This window comes from Arachis duranensis, chromosome 6, assembly GCF_000817695.3.
Source record: "Arachis duranensis cultivar V14167 chromosome 6, aradu.V14167.gnm2.J7QH, whole genome shotgun sequence".
Taxonomy (NCBI): domain Eukaryota; kingdom Viridiplantae; phylum Streptophyta; class Magnoliopsida; order Fabales; family Fabaceae; genus Arachis; species Arachis duranensis.
In genome coordinates this window covers 91,654,106-91,677,838 of record NC_029777.3, presented here as the reverse complement: position 1 = coordinate 91,677,838, position 23,733 = coordinate 91,654,106, and the positions used below count along the sequence as shown (strand labels likewise).

Below are 23,733 nucleotides of genomic sequence, written 5' to 3'. Positions count from 1 at the left end.
ACATCCCATCCTCTCAGTGAAAAAGGTCCAAATGCTTTGTCACGGCATGGCTAATCATCTGTCGGTTCTCGATCATGTCAGAATAGAATCACTTGATTCTTTTGTGTTTGTCATCACGCCCAACAATCGTGAGTTTGAAGCTCGTCACAGTCATTCAATCCCGGAATCCTATTCGGAATACCACAGACAAGGTTTAGACTTTCCGAATTCTCATGAATGTCGCCATCAATTCTAGCTTATACCACGAAGACTCTGATCTCACGGAATGGAAGGCTCAGTTGTCAGGCGAGGGCAACCATGCGTCATGCATCAGGAATCTAAGAGATACACACTCTAGCTTTCGCTTGTAGAACGGAAGTGGTTGTCAGGCACGCGTTCATAGGGACGGATGATGATGAGTGTCACAGATCATCACATCCATCAGATTGAAGTACGAGTAGTATCTTAAAACAGAAATAAGATTGAATTTGAATAAAAGATAGTAGTAATTGCATTATAACTCGAGGTACAGCAGAGCTCCACACCCTTAATCTATGGTGTGTAGAAAATCCACCGTTGAAAATACATAAGTGATGAAGGTTCAGGCATGGCCGAATGGTGAGCCTCCCAAAACGTGATCACAGGATCAAAAATACAATCCCAGATATCTAATACAATAATAAAACATCCTATTTATACTAGACTAGCTACTAGTGTTTACAGAAGTAAATAATTGATGCAGAAATCCACTTTCGGGGCCCACTTGGTGTGTGCTTGGGCTGAGCTTGAGCTTTACACGTGCAGAGGCTTCTTTTGGAGTTGAACGCCAAGTTGTAACGTGTTTCTGGCGTTCAACTCTGGTTCGTGATGTGTTTCTAGCGTTTGACTCCAGAATGCAGCATGGAACTGGCGTTGAGCGCCAGTTTACGTCGTCTAATCACAAATAAAGTATGGACTATTATATATTGCTGGAAAGCTCTGGATGTCTACTTTCCAACATCGTTGAGAGCGCGCCATTTGGAGTTCTGTAGCTCCAGAAAATCCATTCCGAGTGCAGAGATATCAGAATCCAACAGCATTAGCAGTCCTTTGTTAGCCTTCTTATCAGAGTTTTGCTCAGGTCCCTCAATTTCAGCCAGAAATTACCTGAAATCATAGAAAAATACACAAACTCACAGTAAAGTCCAGAAATATGAATTTAGCATAAAAACTAATAAAAACATCCCTAAAAGTAACTAGATCCTACTAAAAATTACCTAAAAACAATGCCAAAAAGCGTATAAATTATCCGCTCATCACTGTTCCTGCTCCAACACTCCCTAGACCATCCTCATCCAATCCATTCTTCGAGTTGGATGCTGATACTCGAGAGCAGCTCCGATCACTTCTCAAACTTTTGGATTATCCTCCTGTTACATGGATCAAGGAAACTCCCCTCAACCAGCTTTTAACTGTTTTTTGAATCTACTTTCAACTTCCCGGCCTCTACTCCTTATTCTGCCATAGTCCAACAATTCAAAGAGCTTGTCAATGATAGTGTAACCTCCGAGTATCAACTCCAAGACATCGAAAACAAATAGGCTAAAATCAAAACTGAAATAGACAAATGTACTTCTATTCTTCAACCGAAAAAAGCTTCTCCTGAAGAATTTGACCTGAGGATCACCCATGCCATTTCTGTCCAAGCCTTTTATGACAGGGAAGAAATGAAACTTGAAGCAGAACTGGCCCAGATTAATGAAAAACTTGCTAAAGTGTGTGAAAGAGGGGTCGAGATAGGTGCACCTTTGATTATTGCTCAACAAGAGCAACATCAGATCATTCAAGAAATTGTCTCCATTGAGACCAAACAAGAAGAGTACGAGAAATAATTCGAGCAGGTCCAATTTGACAAATTCAAGCACATTGAAACACTCTCAAGTTTAGTCAACAAAAGGGCAAAGTTTCGTTCAGACTTGGCAAAACTCTTGGCACCTTGAATATCTTCGTTTTTATCTTTATGTAATAGTTCTAACTTCTCTAGACTTATGCATGCTTTAACTTTAATTTAGCCAACAGTAATACTGTTTTAAATACTTTCCATTAATCAAGTTGACCATTTTCCCTGACTCGATATCCTTTATCTGATACGCATTTCCAGAATATATTCCTATTACTTGAAAAGGACCTTCCCAAGCATGGGACCATTTGCCGAAAAATTTTGATTTCTTTTTCATTGGCAAAATAACTTTTAAAATCAACTCACGCACATTGAAAGATTTTTCCTTAATTCGATGATTATAACTTTGAGCAATGCTTTCTTTTTGTCGAATCACATTATCGAGTGTCAGGATTCGCTCTGAGTCTAATTCATTTAAATCATCAAACATTGCATTCCAATAATCATCAACTGGCAAATCATTCTGTTTTGATACTCTTAAAGTATTCAAATTAATTTCCAATGGTAGCACTGCATCATAGCCATAAACTAATTTATAAGGCGAAGTACCGGTTGACCCTCTCGGCGAATTTTGATAAACCCATAATACTTGGCTTAAGGTTTCATGCCATGTTCGAGGCTTATTTCCAATATGCTTTTTGATCAAGCTTATCAAGATCTTATTTGCTTCTTTTACTTTCCCATTAGCTGTGCATAATAAGGAGTAGAAGTGATCATATTGATACTCCTTGAAGCTGCAAATTTTTTAATTCGCTGACCAGTAAACATAGTTCCTTGATCAGTAATTAATATTTGGAGAATTCCAAATCGATGGATAATATGTTCCTCGATAAAATCTATTATTTCACCTTGACTAACTTCTATTAAGGGAACCGTTTCAACCCATTTTGTGAAATAATCAATGCTACTAAGATAAACTTATGTTGTTTTGATGAAGGAGGATGAATTAACCCAAACAAATCTAAAGCCCAACCCCTAAACGACCACGATTTTATTATCGAATACAACCCAACCGCTAGAATCTGTTGTATCGAACCATGTGTCTGACATTCTTGACATGCTTTCGCATAATCAATACAATCTTTTATCATAGATGGACAATACACATGATTGCGATATAACACCCATTTAATCTTTTTTCCTGCCTGATGGGCACCACATATCCAATTATGGACTTTACGCAAAGCAATATTCTAATCATCTAAGCCTAAGCATCTCGATAAACTCCCATCGATCCCTTTTTTATACAACTCATCAGCCATCAAGACAAAATTTAATGCTTGCAATTTTATCTTTCTATCGACTGAAACATTAGGATCTTTCAAGTACTGAGCAATAGGCTTTCTCCAATCAGTATTTTTCCACTCATCTATGCACAAAACTTCTCTTTCATTCGCTGGTATTAAAATTTGATGGACACTGGCCAATATTTTCAAAGTTTCTGGACCAATCCTATATTTTGAAGCGATCTGAGCTAATTCATTAGCAATTTCATTATGAATTCTGGAAATGTGAACTAAAGAAACTTTTCGAAAAGCAGTTAACAACTCCCAAGTAGTTATTAAGTATTTTTATAACGTCTCATTATTACACTTAAATTCCTTTGATAACTACTTTAATACCAATTGAGAATCTCCTAATATCTGAACTTCTAAAGCTCATTTACCAATTAATATTTCGAGGCCCAAAATCAAAGCTTCGTACTCTGTCACATTATTCAAACAAGGATATTTTAGTTCGAATAAGAATTCTGATGGAACTTCTTCTAGTGAGATAATTAAAATTCCAACACCTGCACTATCTTTATGTTTCGACCCATCAAAATATAACTTCCAATAATCGACCTCAATATCAATTACATTCGCCTCATGGTCATTCAGATCTTTCAAATTATCCACAAGAAAATCTGCAATAACATGTCCTTTTACAGCCTTGACTTGGACATACTGCAAATCAAACTCTGTTAATACCAGCATCCATTTCCCTATTCGTCCACGTAACATTGGAAAACTTAACATATATTTAATTAGATTGGTTTGTGCAATAACTTTTACCGATTTAGCCACCGTATAACATTTCAATTACATACAAGCATGGTATAGAGACAAACACAACTTTTCGATTGAAGAATACTTTGTTTCGATATCCGTTAAGACTCGACTAAGGTAATAAACTGCCCGCTCATCCCATGTTCATCATCTTGGGTCAACATACACCTAATGGTTTTCTCAGATGCTGCACTGTACAGTTTTAAGGGTTCGGATGGACGAACATTCCCCATAATCGGGGCTTTAGACAAATAATTCTTAATCGAATCAAACGCCAACTGATGTTCTGTTGTCCATTCGAATTGTGAGTCATTTTTCAATTTCACTAGAGGTGCAAACACTCTAGTTCGATCTGAAAGATTCAAAATGAACATTCGAAGATAATTCACCTTGCCTAAAAAAGACTGCACTTCCTTTTTCATTTTGGGCGTAGATAATGCTAATATTGCATCTACTTTATTTTTATCAATTGTAATTCCTTTTTTATGAACAATAAAACCTAAAAAGTTTCCAGCTGATACACCAAAAGCACATTTTAAAGGATTCATTTTTAATCCCTTCTTCCTCATGGTAACAAATGCTTTCCTCAAATAGTCGATATGTTGACTCACTGAAGTCGATTTGACCATGACATCATCAATATAGACTTCTATAAATTTTCCAATAAATTTATGAAAAATAGCATTCATTGCACGCTGATACATTGCATCAGCATTTTTCAAACCAAAGGGCATAACTAACCACTCATAATTGTCGATCGCCCCAGGACAACGAAAAACAATTTTGGACACGTCATCCTCTGCAATGAAGATTTGGTTATATCCCGAATAACCGTCAATAAAACTAAAGATTTCATTTTCTGCCACAGAATCAATTAACATATCTACAATCGGCATAAAATATTCATCCTTTAGAGTAGCATTATTCAAATCTTGAAAATCAATGCATACTCTTAACTTCCCATTTTTCTTCATCATTGGGAGAATATTTGAAACCCACTCAACATAGCGCGCAGTTCGAATAAACTTTGCCTTAATCAGGCGTTCTATTTCTTCTTTGATTTTTTTATTGATTTCTGGAGCAAAACGCCTTGGAGTTTGCTTCACAGGTCTAACATTCGGTTTTAATGCCAATCGATGTTCTACCAAAGAACGATCAAGACCTAGCATCTCATGATAATCCCATGCAAAACAATATTTAAACTAATGTAAGAGAGTAAAAAGCTCAGTTCCAAAAGGATCAACAAGATCTTTACATACATATGTAATTTGAACATTATTAAGAGTCCCTAGATTAACTTCCTCTAAAGGATATTGAGATTCAAATCCTTTATAATGATCATCATCTTTTACTGAATATTTCTCAAAACCTAATGGTTCTAGATCATAGATGCAATCAAAAGTAAAATCAATAGTATCATTAGAAATAGAAGGAACTAAATCATATATTTCATTATCATTACTTTAATTCTCTACACAATGAGCCTCTGCAATCAAATCAGCAGTTTGGCATGCATCGTTATTTTCATTACAAGAAACAGCAGAATTATAATTAAATTTGACTGAAGATGTCGAATCAATATTGTCACACCTAGAAAGACTACTAATCCTATGTGATCCAAATTCATCAGAAGAATCAACTTTATTTTCTATAGAATTGAAAGTACTTAAATAATTACGTAATGTTACCTGGTAATTGGAAACTTCCTCAACCTGGTCCATAGAGCAATCTTCCCAATACCTTTAAAAAAGACAATCCCAACCAGTGGGCTTAAAACCCTCCTTTGGGTAACGCAACTTCACTGAGAGGCCTTCCGAAGACAAGTAACACCCTTCACAATTATAGGGATTCAGTGATCGATCAATATTCAAAGGCTTTAACTTATGATTATACATCCTAAAATCGGCATGCAGCTGTTCGACATATAAATTCGAATCTGCCTTGACGATTTCAGGTTTACCATCCTTAGTCCATAGAAGAACACTCTAATTCACAGTAGAAGGTACATCACCCACACCATGAATCCAGTCTCGCCCCAACAAAGCGTTATAACTTGCCCTTGATGGGACCACCACAAACACAGTATGTCTCTCTGATGATCCAACCTACACAGTCAGAGTAACCAGCCCTTTTGCTGGTGTAGAAGTCCCACTGAAGCCCGTCACAGTAATATTTCTGGGAACCAAGTTATCAGGATGTTTTCCCACTTTTCTTAACATCCTCTCAGGCAGCAGACTAATAGCTGCCCCACCATCAATCAGAACTTTGTTTATCTTGAACCCATTCAAAATAGTAGTAAAGTGAAATAGACGGAGATGAGACATTTGTTTTTCAATGGGCCGAGAGAAATACCCCGGCTCATCTTCAATTCGAATAAAAGAAAAAGTTTCCTCATCTTCCATGTCGTAATCTTCTTCTGGGTCACCTTCATACTCACTCAGATACTCCGTTGGAATGATCAAAATCGTTCCAATCATGTCATCATCTCCTTTATCAAAATATTCCTCGTCAACATCAACCTCTTTGTTTTTATCCACTCCTGAGGATTGGGCTACTGCTTTGCCCTTATCCATCTTTGCAGGCGATGATATTTTCTTTGGATAAGTCTCTCCATCAGAAGGAAAGACGATTCGAGAATGCACAGAAGGCGTTGCCCCCTTGCTTATTTCTTTGCTTGTCTCTGACTGAGGTTTCTTATTTTGATTAAAACTTCTCCTTCCTCCCCTGCCTCTCGGATAACCCCTAGCTCGACCTTGATAATAGGGATATTGATTTCGAGAAGGTGCTCGATGCCCCATTGCAGATTACGTCGATACAGATGATCACGTCTCTTGAATTCCTGACAATTCCTAATCCACTGAACACCTATGGCCTAGGATCGGCATAAAGGTGTAACCACATTTTGTTGAGGGGTTTTTGAGCCAGAACCCTCGATGCGCCGAATCGGCTGTCTTTGTCGCACCTGCTCTTCTCTATGAGCCAATTCTTTTTTCATTCTCTCCTTCTCGAAGATTGCTGTGGCTTTAGCGTCAAACACAGCATTGCACCGCAAACACAGAGATACATCCCGGTCTTTAATCTTTTGCTGAACCAGAAAATCCAACAAAGCATTCCCTGCTATGGGATAAACAGATCTCACTTGTGACTCGAAATCATCTAGAGTCACATCGAAGTCATAAGACATGCCAACCATGTTCACTCCAAAGCATGGCTCGACATAACTGGTATCAACATCGAAGGGATCAGCATCAACCTTCATTTCCTTCTTGTCATTATCAAATTTCAACCGTCCTTCCATTATTGCTTCCTGAATTAAGTCCCTGAAACAGACACAACTGTTAGTCGAATGGCTTGTTGCTTGGTGAAACTTACAATAAGGTTTCTCTTTTAAATCTTTTACTGAAAGTAAAGTTCTACCCTCAGGTAGAATTAACTGTTTATCCTTAAGCAGACCATCAAAAATCTAATCAGATTTTGAGATTTCAAAACTATACTTCTTTCCACTTTTTAGTTTTGAATTATTCGACTTTTTGTTACTAGGAAGCTGTTTGAGTAAAGAACAAACATAAGGAGGGCCTTTCTTAAGTTCAGCCAAATCAACTTCTGTTTCGAAATCAATTTCCTCTTCTGAGGACTCCATGGTCACATAAGCAACTTTTTCTTTTCGAGTAAAAGTTTTACTCTTTGATCGTTGCTCACTCCTATACTTTTCTTTCTCATTTTTCATAAGTTCAGTCTGACGAACCTTTTCAGCCAAATAGGCTAAATAAAGAATATGCACATTAAGCAATTTTTTGTGCATATAGAATTCTAATCTCATAGTTGCTGTTTTTACTATCTCACTCTCAGGCAATGACACGTAACATCACCTACTAGCGTTCTTAAAATGTATCAGATAGTCGTCAATGGTCTCACCATCTTCACATTTAAGGCCACTAGATCTGTAACTGCCACATTCATTTCCCCTCAATAAAACTGAGCGTGAAAAGCAGTTTTTAACTGATTCTATGTTGTGATCAAATTTGGTCTAAGATTAGAAACCAAGTAATTGCATTCTTCGTCAATGAAGAAGGAGAGAACTTCATTTTCAAATTTTCATCATTAGCTAAGTTTCCAATCTCGACCAAGTATCGAGCAACATGTTCAGTGGTTGATTCTCCAACCTCTCCAGCAAACTTTGTGACTATCTTTGGAATTTTTATCCCCCTTGGCACTTTGGCCATTTGAACATCTTGGGAAAAAGCAGACACAAAGTGTGGTCGATTCATGAAACCAACATTTAGACCCACTCTATTGAGCACTTCTTCCACAATTCTAGTAACTTGATAACGTTTGCCGCCATGATTAGCACGTAATCTGGCAAAAACATCATCGATATTTTGACCTCGGGGAACTACATAAGGGTTTTCTTGATTTAAAACATTATTTTCATTTTGAAAAACATTCTCTATCCCTTCATTATTTCCCCTAGCATTATACTCTTCACCTTCATCATAATCAACAATTTGAGCAATCCATTTGACTTGTCTAGCAAGACGCTCGAATTTTGATTCACAATCGGCCATCATGGGATTCAGAATTGTAGTAATTTGTTGGGTCAATAAATTGACTAAGTCATGATGACTTTCCTCTACTTGGTATCGATACGCTGCCATCGCATTAACATCATCCGAAGTAGAGTCCACATTATAATCACGAGAGTACTCGGAATGTTATTATGGATTTTGAGTGTTATTCACTCCTTTTGCATTCCCAAAATGGATAGGCAGAACAAAATCATCCACCGGTGGGGTATAACCAGGAGGAAGACCATAAGGAGGTCAACCAGCGGTTAGTGGAAGCTGGAATGGTGGCAAAGTGCCACATGGACGAGTATTACGTCCCATGTTTCCAGTTTGAACAGTCGTAACTGCTATACTTTCAGTCCCGATTGCACCTTCCGAACATGAATTCACGTCCGCTTGTTGCATATACACTGGTATGCTATTATTGGTGGATGAACCACCATTCACATTTGACATTTCATCAACCATGTGAATGATCTTTCCACTTCGTAATCGCATACACAAGATAACACCTCAAAATATTTATTTGACACACTTCAATTTTTAAAATTGTCCCACCGGGCGTGCCAATTTGTTTTGTCGATTTTTAGCAAATCGATGGTGGTTCGATATCTAGTGGTCTAGGAGCGAAACCTACTCCTCTTTACAGGTACCAGTTTTCTAGAAGTGCATCAAAGTGTCTTCGATTAGACTAGATTTAGAAATACAAATAAATTAAACTTTGTAAATTGAAGAAGAAATGAAATAAATAAAGTTTTCGAAAGGCAAATAGACTAAAAATGAAAAAGCTTTGCGTTGAAATTAAAAGAAAGCAATAAAATGCCTTCGACTGGATCAAAGGACTTTGACTTGGAAATTAACGATGCAGGAATGTAAATTGGACAATGAAGATAAAGAATTCTTGGAAAATAAATTTACTTGAAATGTAAATTTTACAAAAAGATAAATTGAAAGAATGAAAAGATGGAAGGAACCCTATAGAAAAGTTACTCGATTGCAGACTCAGGAATTTCCTGAGATATGAGTGTGCTTGAGTGTTTTATGAGTAAAAGTTTCAACCCTTATTCTCTAAGACTTCCTAATATTTATAACCTACTTTTGGTAACTGTCAATTAATTACAATTAATTACAATATTACAACCTTGAATGCATTCTCCTTGGTAACCGTTCCCGCCTAGCCGTAATTTCCTCGGGTGATAAAAGTCCTTAACTTCTCTACTGCCATAATCGCTCGAGTCACTTATTCGAATAACTTATTTCGAATATCTGACTTCGAATATCTTATTCGAGTGCAGTTGCTTGATTTATCGAAAAAGTCTTCGCAATCGAATCCGTGTCGAAAACCTTAGTCGAATGCTTGTACATGTGTCCTCTTCAAAAATTGCTCATGTCTTCGAACAATTTTCCTTTATCGAAAATATTTTTTTCAATCAACAGTAGGGCTGGAAGTGAGCCAAGTTGAGCCGAGCTAGACCAAGCTCAAGCTCGACTCACAAAAATTGAGCTTGGCTCACGGCTCGACTCATTAACAATCGAGCCTATTTCTTAAGCTCAAACTCGGCTCACCGAAAGCTCACGAGCTGGCTCGAGCTCACGAGCTAGCTCAATTAATAGAAACATAAATATGTAATCTATAATTCTATATCAATAAATTGTATTTCATATGTATATATCTAATATTAAAAATATAGATTAAATGCATATAAGATATATGTATTAATAATTATATCTATATATAATCGAGTCAGCTCACGAGCTAATGAGCTGAGCTTATCCAAACTCAAGCTCGACTCATTTAATTTATGAGCTCAATTTCAAGCTCAAACTTGGCTCATTAGCTCACGAGCTTAGCTTATCGAGCTATTAACGAGTCGAGTTTGAACTAACTCATGAGCTGACTTGACTCACTTCTAACCCTAATCCAACAGTAATATAATTAACTAATTAGTTAATACTCAAAATAATAGTCCCTAAAAATATAATTATGAAACAGATTAATTTTTCTTAATCTTATAATGAGAATATATCATGGTAAGTGTCCCATGGCATACTCATATAGTTAGTGTAAAATGTGAAAATGTGGTTTTTTTTGGCGTGTTAGTTATATTAGTATCTAAAAATATATTTATAGATCAATTTATTCTCTCAAATTTTGAAAGGTAAGTCAACTTAGTGGCAAGTCGCATGCCATGTTTGTTAAGAAGCTTTTTTTATATCCAAATTTTAATATCTTTGTTAACTTTATTGTATCTTGAATGAACCAATAACAAATTTAATTAAATTATTTATGATAGAAGATAACAATATATCTATAAACTAATTTAATAATGTTTTATATAAAATTTTGAAATTATCTTTTATATTTAATTGAGATTTTTATGTAAATAACTTATTTGAAAACCAATATTATGTGATTGTTCTAAATAATTTTTTGTCACATATTTATCTTCTTCTTTTTACGTAAATTATGGCAAAATAAAGTCATTTATCATTTACAATAGTGTTATCTACTACAATTAAATAAGGTGTGAGTCTAAAATACTCAATTTTTACATCATACACGTTTTAGTGATTTAGTAAGATGTAAAATTTGAATAAGTACATTTCTTTTACACCCTTCAACGATTAGTAAGGTGAAATGCAACAAAACAATAAATTGTTATACCCTACAATAATTTAGTATAAGCTGAGGTTGATCTTAATTTACATCGATCTAGCTCGATTTATTTATAGCCCTACTCATATTATATATACCAAAAATAAATATATAATAATAATATAAAAAATTTTACATGCTTAATATATTATAATTAAAATTTTATTATCTTCTAATCAAATTATTTTAGTTGATTATTACATGCTACTCGAGGAATTTAATTAATATTTAATTTTAATTATAAAATCACTAAATTGTTATTATTTATTTTTTATTAATAAGAGAACAAACATAAAAAACTATAAAGTAATCACTTTAGAGTGAAAATCACCAATGTATGAATATTTAATAATTAATTATTTACTAAATATATCATGTAGTTTTGTAAAAAGTACAAATATAAAATACTTAATGTATATATTATATTCAAAAGTGAAAATAATAATTTTAGTGGTTAAAAACTTTTTTCTATAACCCAACAAATACTATATATGGATCAAAATGAAATTTATATTTGTTAATAGTGCAAATTTGAATACTAGCTAAATAAAATTGTAAAATATTTTAATTAGTAAGCACCATATTTTAACAAAAATATATATATAGCAATATTAGAATCGAAGTATCACACTACCCATGACAACTACGTGCATTTCTAGTTTTATAATAGGACAAACTTAACTCTCCAATATTTTACAAAGCTTAACTAATTCCGTTAAAGAATTAAGAGAAAAATTCTTTTTCGGTATTTATCATTTTTTAATTTAGACAATCTATATTTTAATGATTGAAAAATGATAATTCGTCTTTTATTTTTTTTCATTAAACACATAAATTTGATAAGAATTTTTGATAAAAAATAACAAAAAAAATACTTACATATAATATAATTTGTATGATCTACCTTTCATTAGTCCTACATGAATGATAATAATTTGATTGGAACTGTTTAATTCTTACTAGAGATGGCAATAGATTTCTATAGGGCGGGAACATGCCCTCCGTTCCCGCCTGCAATATCTATCCCCATTCCCACCCTGTCCCCGCGACGGGTAATGGGGACTCTGTATTCGCCGAGAACCTGGTCCCATAAACAACCAAACAAAATTCATCACATTATAAAAATATAATTCTAAATCCTCCTTTCATCTCGTAATGGTAGTGATGATAGCTTCTGATTTACTTGAATCCTACATTGAAAAGAAAACAATTTAAAATTAAATCGTATAATAACTCAACAACAAGTCAATAATACAAAAAATCGTATAATAACTTAACAATAAGTCAATAAAATTGTATAAATCATGAATCAGAATCACATTAACCCTAAATTGAATCACAAATATAAATTGTAATTAAACTAGAAATCAGAATCAGAATCTCATTAACCTAACTCCATATCACTCAGAAGTATAAATCATGAATCAGAATCACATTAATCCTAGATTGAATCACAAATATAAATTATAATTAAATTAAAAATTAGAATCAGAATCACATTAACCTAACTCCAGAGTCCAGATTAACCCAAGATTGAATCAGAAATATAAATCATGAATTAGAATCACATTAACCCTAAATAAGAGATTCATAAATCAGAATCACATCAACCTAACTCACACAGTTGACTTACCGATGGCAAAGATGCGGATGAACGACGAAGATACGACGACCGGCGACGAGGAGAAGACGCTCCTCTTCCGCGATGAGGAGAAGATGACGACTGGCGACGAGGAGAAGACGCTGCTCTACTATGACAAGGAGAAGAAGACGACCGGCGACGACGCGACGAGGTGAGTGTGACTGTGAACTCGAGAAGTGCGATGAGCGACTGAGCCACTGGGGGAGTGGGAGGTGGCGCTGAGGGACAAAAGGGGTGGGAGGTAGCAGTCGGCGGTCGACGGTGTTCGAGAGAAGAGAGGCTGAGAGTTTGACAAAAAGAGGAGAGGAGAAGAAAGTCTCTGAAGTAGTGAAGCAATGAAGCTTTTGAATTCTTAATGGCTAGGGTTTTCTTTCAATGTCTCATATATATATATTAGGGGTATTCTAGTCTTTTCATAGAAATGGGGTTAAATGAGTATCTACGAGGCGGAGACCTCTACCCCCACCTCCGCCCTATTTATTATACGGGGTCCCGTCTCCGTCTCTGCACTTTTTGCAGTATTGTTTTGATGATTGTATAGACACAATAAACAGTCACGATGACAAGTAAAAATCAGATTATACAAACTAACATCGTACGTAAGTATTTTTTGTTATTTTTCGTTAAAAATTTTCATAAAAAGATTCATGCGTCTAGCAAAAAGAAAAAATAGAAATTGAATCATATTTTTTAATTATTAAAATGCAGGTTGTCTAAATAAAAAAAATAAAAAAAGACAGAAACCGAAAAAGAATTTTACCCTATAACTGAGATTTTCAACAAATTGGGCATGCAAGCTTTGGGCAACGAAGAAGTCACCTATTAAATAATAGCTGGTAAATCTTCTACAGAAACTGAGTGCACAACCCTGTTTTCGGTGTTCAGTGAGATCACTTATTGGCTAACTATAATTCTTATAGAATTTTTTGGGTTAATGTTGGCCCTGCTTTGTGTGGTGATATATATGTGATGTGATAACCAAACTCCCATACACATTGCAACCAATCTCACATTCCATAAGAGGTCCAAAAATAGAAAGTGAATTTTGTTTAGATTAATAGTTAAATTCATTTTTAAAGATAATTTATTTTTTAAATTAACTTTTAAAAAAATTATTAGTCATATTAATTCATAAAAGATATAATTATAAATTAGATAATGACACATTATGTTTATCAAAAAAAAAAAAAGATAATGACACATTATATTAAATATTATGTGATATGATAGCATAATATTAAATATTAACTCGAATTTTTTCATTTAGTATTAAGCAATTTGTAACTGCGAGTCTTTCTCAATTAAAAATTGATTGATTGAGTGCAAGTGGTTTAATTCATTATTTACATTTTTTCCATATTAAAAAAGGGTTTACATATTAGATAATTTGTCTTATCATTAGTTTTAATCACCCTAATTATTGTTGTGCTTATTTAAGGTTATTTAAACTTTAAATTAAACAAAACCATTAGAAATATGCTTAGAGTCGTCTAATTTCAATCATATCGGATTTTATCTATGGATATTACCAATAGATTTTTTTCCGAAAAAAATCTGATGATAATTATAAAAAATTATCGAATTTAGTATTTGTTACCGCAGAATTTAAAAATTCATCACTAAATTCGACGACAAATATGGTGTTAAAAGGCTTTTAAAATGGTGGTAAAATTAGATTATCGAAAAATTCAACGGTAGTAAATAAATGACATTTTTGACAAAAATAATAAATATACACCGTCGGATAAAATATTCAAATATATGTAATATTTGTAACTAAAAATAACGCTTTTCATCTCGAACATTTGTTAAAAGTTTCGATTTTACTTTCAAAGGTTAAAGGCCCGTTTGGAAATTTTAGAAGTAATTTTTTTTTAACTTTTGACTTATGAAAAGTAGTAGTATTAATATTTGGTGTAATTTTTAAAATTAAATTATAATTTTCTAAGAAACTATTTAGAAGCTTATAGAAAAGTTAAGAAAAATGATTTCTCTCGTAATATTTTTATTTTTTATCATATTTTTATAAAATAAGTATTTTAAAATTAAAAATTTAAATACAAAATAATTTATTTATAAATTACTTTTAACGAAATTATTTATTGTTTAAATTATTTTATCAAAAAAAGTTTAATTAAGTTGGTTATCCAAACTGAGACTAAATCCTTTTTAGTCTTTTACTTCCAATATTTCAAAGTTAATCATTTAGTTTTACACTTAAAATAGAATTATAGAAACGACGTATTCTCTATCCTATTGCCCTATTGTATTGTAACTATAGATACTAGATTAATTTAATTTATTATATTAATTATATAAATATATTTTGATTTTTTTGTGCTTTTGCACGATTATAACTCTCATGATGAAGTCGATCGTGAAAAAAATGCTATCTACATATTAAAATTAGTTATTAAAATTAATTATAATATATTTGTATATAAATATATTTATAATTTAATTTATTTTAAAATATATTTTGATTTAATATATATTTTATACTGATAATTGATTTTAATAGATAATTTTAATATATATCTAGTATTTATACATTTGGTTTAAAAATAATAATAAAACAAATAAATTTGGTCTAAAACTCTTTGAATTGAATTTTGATAATTAACTTTCCGGTTCAAACTTTCTAATGCATGGAAGTGTGCAAAATCAATATGGGTTGTGGCGAAATTATTATGTATTTGAAGATGGTCTTACATACTCTTTTTCAAGTCCAAATAAATAGCATATGCTGCATGTGATTCTTTCTTATATTATGTGATCATAATCTTGCACGATAATCCGACAAATTATGTTGGTGACATTTTCAACCCACCAATAATGATTCTTATCATTTCTATTATATTAATTGAGTTTATTTTTAATGCATTTATACGATCATTTAATCATATATTTTTATTAAATAACTATTCATACAGATAATATGAAAGTTAGTAATTTTAACTAACATATAAACATTACGTGTACTTTAACTAATGTAGCATCACATGATAAATACATGTATAAAACTCTTAGTTTATTAAAATTAAATTTATTTTAATTAATATAATGTTTCAAACTAAAAATAATTGTAGATATTCCATATTAATATTATTATATAATTAAACTGTGATGAATCTATAAGATTTAAGTAATATATATAGGTAAATTAAAGTAGTACATAACCACATATAACAAGCAGGCAAAAGAAATTATATAATTTATTATTTAGTGTAAGTTCAATTATAATAAATAATATAATAAATAGATATGCTAAATTATATATAAAATTTTCATTAATATAAATGTGGCCGGGATCGGAGTAAAAAAATAATTTTAACACATTAGTTGAAGTTGCTAAAAAATATATCAATTCTCTAATAATGGAACTCTCTTTTGTTATACTGTCAAGTAAAATAAATTAAATAATCAAATCAAATTACAATTTAAAATAAATTTTCACTTTTCACAAATTAAAATTAGTCCAAATTTTAGCAAAAAAAAAAATTGTTAATAAATAAAAATAATTTACAACTCTTATTATGAAAGATGGACTTTTGTTAATAAAACTACGCGAACCCTAAAAAATTATTTGGAATCTCTAAAATACCTTCTAATAAATCTAACTATAACTTCTCTTTTTACTCCACATCACCACTACCGCCCAAATCCTTTTTCACCACCACTCTCATTCCCAACTACCACCATCACTACTGTCATCACCATCCCCAAATCTTTTTTTGATCACCACCATCAAACAAGAAAGGAAGAATAAGAGAGAAAGCCAAAATAGAGAGAGTGAGAGAATGATTAAAAAGAGAAGTTATTCATTATTGGTGGAAAATTTATTTTAAAGAGGAGCAGCATTCATATTCAAAATTTTACATTTAAATTCAAATAACAATGCCTCAACAGAATCATATTATTACAGATTCAGCAATAGAACTAATAGAACTACACACACAAATTCAAATCCCAACAACAGAAGTGATGCATTCAAATTCAACAATCACAGATCTACAATTCAATAATAAGTCAGATTATGAAGATGCAGAATTAGAGAATGAAATAATAAAATTAAAAATTAAAAAAGACCACAACAGCGACGTATTGCCGAATCTTTGAACCCTTCAGTCCCTAGTCTCGAAGCTCCATGAGTAGCACTTCAAGGTCAAAACGCTGGCGTGGAGGCTGTCGTCGAAGATGGTCCCAATCAAAGTCCACAAATTTCTTGTAAAAAGCAACACGAAGACCAAGGATTGGATTATCGAAGCAGAGCTCAAGGGAATTGAGAGTGCCACTACCACACAGGACCTCATGCGTGCTTGCAAAGGGAAGGCAGAGAATGTTCACGACCCTCTTTGATGGAGTAACAACGATGGTGAACACAAGTCTTCGGGCAAGGGCGGCAATGATGCGCAGATCTTGTCGCCACTAATGTTGAAGGTCACTGGAATCGCTACTGTCAAGCCACCATTATTGTCAATCTATTTCTTGTCTTTGTCGTGGTATTAGAAAAAGAGGTGGTGATAACAGTGGTGGTAATGGTGATGGGAGAAAAATGTTGGTAAAGATTTTCACAAAAAATAACGCGTTGCAAGTATAGTTTTAAACCGACAATTAAACCTCAATCAATATTTAACTTGTTTGTCACAAATACAAACCCAATAAAATTAACTGAAGTATTTAAACCTTGGGTCATCTCTCAAGAAATTGCAGGGAATTGTACTTATAATTAGTTATGAAAAAGTATTTTTGAGATTTTTAAATGTTGAACAAGGAATGTAAATGACAAGCGAATAAAATAACAACTAAGAAAAGTCCTAACAAGGATTGAGAATTGGAATTCCTATCCTTATTGTCATTGTCAATTATGATGGTAATTGCAAATTGCTCTCACTTAGTTAACCTCTAACAATTGAAGGTAAGCCAAATGAGCAATTCAACTTGAGTTCACAAGTCCTAATCCAAGACTAGAGTTAGTGAAGCTCAAGCCAACTAGCAACTTTTAATCGCCAACCAACAAGAGACTTTGATAATTCAAGAGTCTCCAAATCACTCAGTCTAAGCTAAGAATACCAAAATTCTAATTTAAAATCCTCCAAGCATTTCATCAAACACTTGGAAGGTACAAAATAAAAACATAGAAAAGTAGTGAGAGAATGTAAAATCTAAGACTAACAATTCCAAAGGAATAACAATAGCAAAGCAATTGAACAATATGAAACATGAAATATGAATAGCATTAACATGGAGTAAAGGAAACAAAAAGAATTCACAAACTAAATTGGCAACATAAAAGAATCAACAAGAGAAATTGATAAACTAAAGCAATAGAATGAATAAAAGTAGAAGAAACCTAAATTAAAGCAAGGTAGAGATCTGAATTTGAGAAGAAATAAACCTAAAAACCCTAAAACCTAGAGAGAGGAGAGAGTCTCTTTCTCTAGAAAACTACATCTAAACCTAAAATTATGTGAATGAATTGTGTGAATGTGTCCCCCTTCCATTCTGCCCACTCTGCATCCTCTAATCATTGTTTTCGGGCTTGGAACTGGGCCAAAAATAGCCCAGAAATCGCCCCCAGCGACTTCTGATATCTGCAGCACGTGACGCCTTGTCATGCGTATGTGTCGCCCACGCGTACGCGTCACTTGACAAAATCCTGGTCACGCATACGCGTCATCCACGCGTGCGCGTCACTCGTCTTCTGTGCTCTCAAAACTTCAATTCCTTGTGTTCTTTCCACTTTTGCATGTTTCTTATCCATCCTTTAAGTCATTCTTTCCCTGTAAAACCTGAAATCACTTAACACCCACATCACGGCATCGAATGGTAATAAAGGAAGATTAAAAATTAGCAATTTAAGGCCAAAGAAGCATGCTTTTAATCATAACACAAAATTAGGAAGGAAAATATAAAACATGCGGTTTCTATGAATAAGTGTGAGAATAATGGATAAAATCCACTAAATTAAGCATAGGATAAACCCTAAAAATGGGTTTTATCATATGGTAGTAGTGATGATGGTAGTTGGAGATGAGAGTGGTGGTGAGGAAAGATTTAGGTTGTGGTGGTGTTCGGGTGGCGGTGTGGTTTGGGATTGGGGGAGTGGTAGTGTGGAGTAAAAAGAGAAGTTAGAGTTAGGTTATATTATGGGGTTAAGTATGATTTTGGTCCCTAATGTAGGGGCTGAAAATTTCTTTCGTCCCTCGGCTTTTTTTTGCTTCAAAATGGTCCCCAAAGTTTCAGTTTGTTTTAAAACCGTCCTTCGGACCAAAATGCCCCTATCCCTTCTTCCCCAAAATTCTCCCTTCTTCTCCAAAATTATGCAACCACCACCACCACCACCAGAACTCAGAATCAGAACAACAACCACCACCACCACCACCATCATTATCATCATCATCAGAACTTAGAATCAGAACAACCACCACCACCACCACCCCCCATCCACTGTCACTCCATCACCAGCATTCATCACACCAAAACATCAGAAAATCCAGAAAAATCAACATCAGAAAATCAGAAAAACCAAAACATCAGAAAATCAACATCATCATTGTCATCCTCATCAAAATCCAGAATTCAAAAAATCTAGAAAAATCAAACAACAATATACTCAGAATCAGAAAATCATCATCATCAAGAACCCAGAATCAAGAAGAAGAAGAAGAAGAAGAAGAAGCGGCGGACGGCGGACAACGGCTCGGCGGTGGTGTCGGCGGGAAGAAGAAGAAGAGGCGGAAGTCGCATAAATAATTATATTTTTAATACGTCTTTTTTTATGTAAGAGTTATTTTTTGGGTTTACATAAATTTTTTTTATGATTTTTTTCTTTTTTTATTTATTTTATATTTATTTTATTTTATAATTTTTTTAATAAAGGGTAATTTGGTAATAAAAAAATATAATTGGTAAAAAGGACGATTTTAAAACAAATTGAAACTTTGGGGACCATTTTGAAGCAAAAAAAAGCCGAGGGACGAAAGAAATTTTCAGCCCCTATATTAGGGACCAAAATCATACTTAACCCTTATATTATGTTAGAGAGTATTTTGGAGATTTTAAATAATTTTTTAGAATTCGGATAGTTTTGTAACAAAAGTTCATCTTTTTTATGGGTAAAAAATAGTAGTTTTGTTTATTTGTGGATAGATTTATCAGCATTTTGAACTATTATGAATATAAATGGTAGTTTATTCTAAAAAATATAACTTTAAAAGGGGAGAAAAAAAATTTAGGGAATCAATGTAAAAATTAAAGGATTATATATATAAAAAAATTTAAATTGGGGGCCATTACTCTCTTTAAAATGTATGAGGCTCCGCTCCCAGGGATTCATGGAGAAAAAAGAAAAGAGAAAAAGGTTAGGGATGGTTTGGGAGGAAGGAGAAAGAGGTTTCAAATTTTGTTACTTTTTTATTTTAAGTGGAATGCTAATTTTTTATTTTAAGTTGTTATCGTCATATTAATTAGATGCTAAATTCTACTGTAATGAACTCGTCATTTTAAAGAAATATGTATGGTAAAATTAAAATCAAATTTATGTTTCACCAGTAATATTTTATTTTCTGATGTGAATATCAGATTTTTCAATTGTAAATCTAACAATAATAATATGAAAATATTTCAATAGAAAATTTAACGATAATAAATGTATTTCTTGTAATAGAATAAGAGAAAAGAGTGGATAACAAAAAAAAAGGAAAAGAAATATATAAAAAAGTATTAATTCATCTAAAAGTTAGTACGAAGAATGGAAAGAAATAAACACTATTTATTTTTTATTTTTTATTTTTTTCCATCAACACTTAATATTTTTGTACCACTAGTAATGTGGAAATTAGATCAATAAAAGTAAAAACGAAACATGGTAAATTAACATTTAGCAGTATATAATCATTTCCGCAACTCCGTTATTTATTTATTTTATTGTCTTAAAATTATAAAATATAGTGTTTTCTTTGGGTCATAAAAACCACATACACTTAAATGACCTATCCACTACACTGATTTGGCCATTTGAAGTGTGGGAGGCCAACTACCCAACCAAGTGAACCAACCTTCCAATCCAATAGAACATCACCATCAGAACCACACGCAGACAAACATCGCGTGGTATTAACGCGCGGTTCACAGAATCACTGGCTCACTGCTCTCCTGTAGCTGCATGCACCAATACTCATCATGGTGCGCTGGATACGGATCGCTACACGCAAACTTCCACATCAGCTTTCAATTTTCACATTGCTTCTTGCTCGCTCTGTGGCTCTATTCCATTTGATCATTATTTATTTTCCCTCATTTATTAGTAATCTTATAAACCATATAATTTATTATCATTTTATGGTTTAATACTAACATTTAATATTTAACTAAATTGAATTATTGATCCTTCTTTGGAATCACTGAGCTAACTCGTGACTCGTATTAATGTATGATTATATGATGATAACATTATATATATAATTTAATGATAATATTAAGTTGATAAAAAAATTAAAATTTATCTTATTTAATATTTATTAATTATATTATTTTTTGATTAAATTTTTTCATCATCAAATATTTTTATATATTTAATAATAAAATGTACGATGACATAAAATATTTTATAATATAATATAATATAACAAGAGAGTTGTATCGTGTTCAGTTTTGTTTGGTTTCGCTCTCTTTCTTTCGCTGCTTACAGTAGTCTACTATCATCTTCTCTCTCTCTCTCTCTCTCTGTCATGGAACCGGAATCTGGAGCTTCTACTTCTCGGAACCCTTCGCTGGTTAGGCTTCTTCCTCAACACACTAACGCAGTGCTTTTTTATTCCGAAATTCAAGTGAAATGAAGTTCATTTTTTTTTCATTACTCTGAACCAATTCTGAATTCTACGTGTTTTGCCTCATTCTTCTTTCTGGAGCTTTTTGTAACTGACTTTGCTCCGCGCTCTCTTTGTTTTTTGTTTTTATTTATTTAATTTAATACGTTTAAGCATATTTTTCATTCTTCATGTGAGTTCGTGTTTCTTGTCAACGCATGGAGGTGTGTGTCTTTGGTATCTGCTTGGATTCGCCACTGTTAAGTATTCAAATTATTTTGAACAACAGTTGAGAATGAGACATTCAATTATGCTGATTTTAAGTGTTTTTTCGAGTTCCTTTGATTATTATTTGTTTCCTTGTGTTTGATTTATGCCATTGTACTGAATTTCATTCTTTTTTGATGATGTGGTTCACTTCACTGGTTCATTTTCCAGTGTTTTGGTTGTTTGAACTTGATTGAATGATGGATAAATGGATAATCGATAATTTGTTTTGGCTGTTTGGGACCTTTCAGTTATCATGGGTGAATCTCTCTAGGAATCTATTATTAGCATATCAAAGCTTTGGTGTGGTGTATGGAGATCTGAGCACTTCACCACTCTATGTTTTCACAAGCACATTTCGAGGCAAATTGAAGGACCACCGCGATGAAGAAACTATATTTGGAGCTTTTTCTTTGATTTTCTGGACACTGACACTAATACCGTTGATTAAGTATGTGTTCATCCTATTGAGTGCTGATGATAGTGGCGAAGGTATTTGAATGGCGGCCTTTATTAGGATTATTTTCTTGTAAGATTGGTTATAAGTTATAGCTCTATGATTTTATTATGATCATATAGCGCAATACTACTGTCTTCAGGTGGAACGTTTGCTCTTTATTCGCTGCTCTGCAGGCACGCCAAGTTTAATTTGCTCCCCAATCAACAAGCAGCTGATGAGGAGTTATCATCCTACAAATATGGTCCCTCGCAACAGGCCATAACCTCTTCTCCACTGAAGAGGTTTCTGGAGAAGCATAAAAGGTTAAGAACGGCACTGCTTATTGTGGTGTTGTTTGGTGCTTGCATGGTCATTGGCGATGGTGTTCTCACCCCAGCAATTTCAGGTAAGTGATTCATAATTAAAATTTGGGATGCCTGGAGCTTTGTAGCATCTTATTTTGTTGTGAACTGCTTCCAATATAATAATAATATGACAGAACTCAGATTGGTTTTTTTACTTGAAGGCTTGCTTCTAAGAAGAAACTAACAATTAGCCTGATCTTTACCTTGCAGTTCTAGCATCTGTATCAGGGTTACAAGTTACGGAAAGAAAATTAACTGATGGTGAGCTTGTCCTGCTTGCCTGTGTCATATTGGTTGGGCTGTTTGCTCTTCAACACATTGGCACACACAAAGTGGCATTCGTGTTTGCACCAGTTGTAATCATCTGGCTATTATCGATATTTTCTATTGGGCTGTATAACACAATTTTTTGGAATCCTAGAATTGTTCGTGCATTATCCCCATACTATCTCATCAAGTTCTTTATCAAGACTGGTAAAGAAGGTTGGATTTCTCTTGGAGGGATACTTCTCTGTATCACTGGTATGTTAGTTCTGATCCTTTTTAACAGTTATATCATAGAATATGCTCTATAGTTTGTAGGGATGTTATGCATGATGTATTGATGTTCCTTGTTCTATTTACAATTGTATAAATTTAGTCAAAATTTGAGTTACTAGAACTGTAAAACCTGAGGTTTTAAGAAACTCAGATGCTATACTATACTAAATTACTAACTATTTGAGTTTTTTTTTTTTTTTACCTCACCAGGAACTGAAGCTATGTTTGCAGATCTTGGTCATTTCACTGCTACATCGATAAGGGTGAGAAAAACTTGATGCTGAATTTCTTGCAACTGTTGTTATGAATTATGATGTTATGATTCTTATTGCTTTAGCTGTCCAATCGTGTCACTAGTCTTGTTGGGCTGAGATTGTACCAGTTGCACTATGCTGGTACATGGCTTAAAGTATTATTAGAAATAAGGAGTACTTATAGTTGAGTGTTTTCTTTCTCCTTTTTTTTTTTCTTGTTTTTCTCTTT

General features: G+C 33.2%; 2 protein-coding genes across 2 annotated transcripts in view; one reads left to right on the top strand and one right to left on the bottom strand.

The window, feature by feature from the left end:
• Positions 1 to 6,838: 6,838 nt before the first annotated feature.
• Positions 6,839 to 8,621, bottom strand: LOC110273040 (uncharacterized). The gene is made up of 4 exons (XM_021125880.1): positions 8,008 to 8,621; positions 7,840 to 7,913; positions 7,532 to 7,728; positions 6,839 to 7,429 (listed from the first exon to the last, which is right to left on the bottom strand). The coding sequence occupies exons 1-4, from the start codon at positions 8,619 to 8,621 to the stop codon at positions 6,839 to 6,841; spliced, it is 1,476 nt and encodes a 491-aa protein (XP_020981539.1).
• A 12,854-nt stretch (positions 8,622 to 21,475) lies between these two features.
• The window catches only part of LOC107494617 (potassium transporter 4), a 4,749-nt gene continuing 2,491 nt past the window's right edge, over positions 21,476 to 23,733 (top strand). The window contains exons 1-5 of the mRNA XM_016115658.3: positions 21,476 to 21,606; positions 22,158 to 22,398; positions 22,506 to 22,751; positions 22,921 to 23,232; positions 23,461 to 23,513. Coding sequence (XP_015971144.1) covers positions 21,562 to 21,606; positions 22,158 to 22,398; positions 22,506 to 22,751; positions 22,921 to 23,232; positions 23,461 to 23,513 — 897 coding nt within the window. The 5' untranslated portion in view covers positions 21,476 to 21,561. The remainder of the gene's footprint in view (positions 21,607 to 22,157; positions 22,399 to 22,505; positions 22,752 to 22,920; positions 23,233 to 23,460; positions 23,514 to 23,733) is intronic.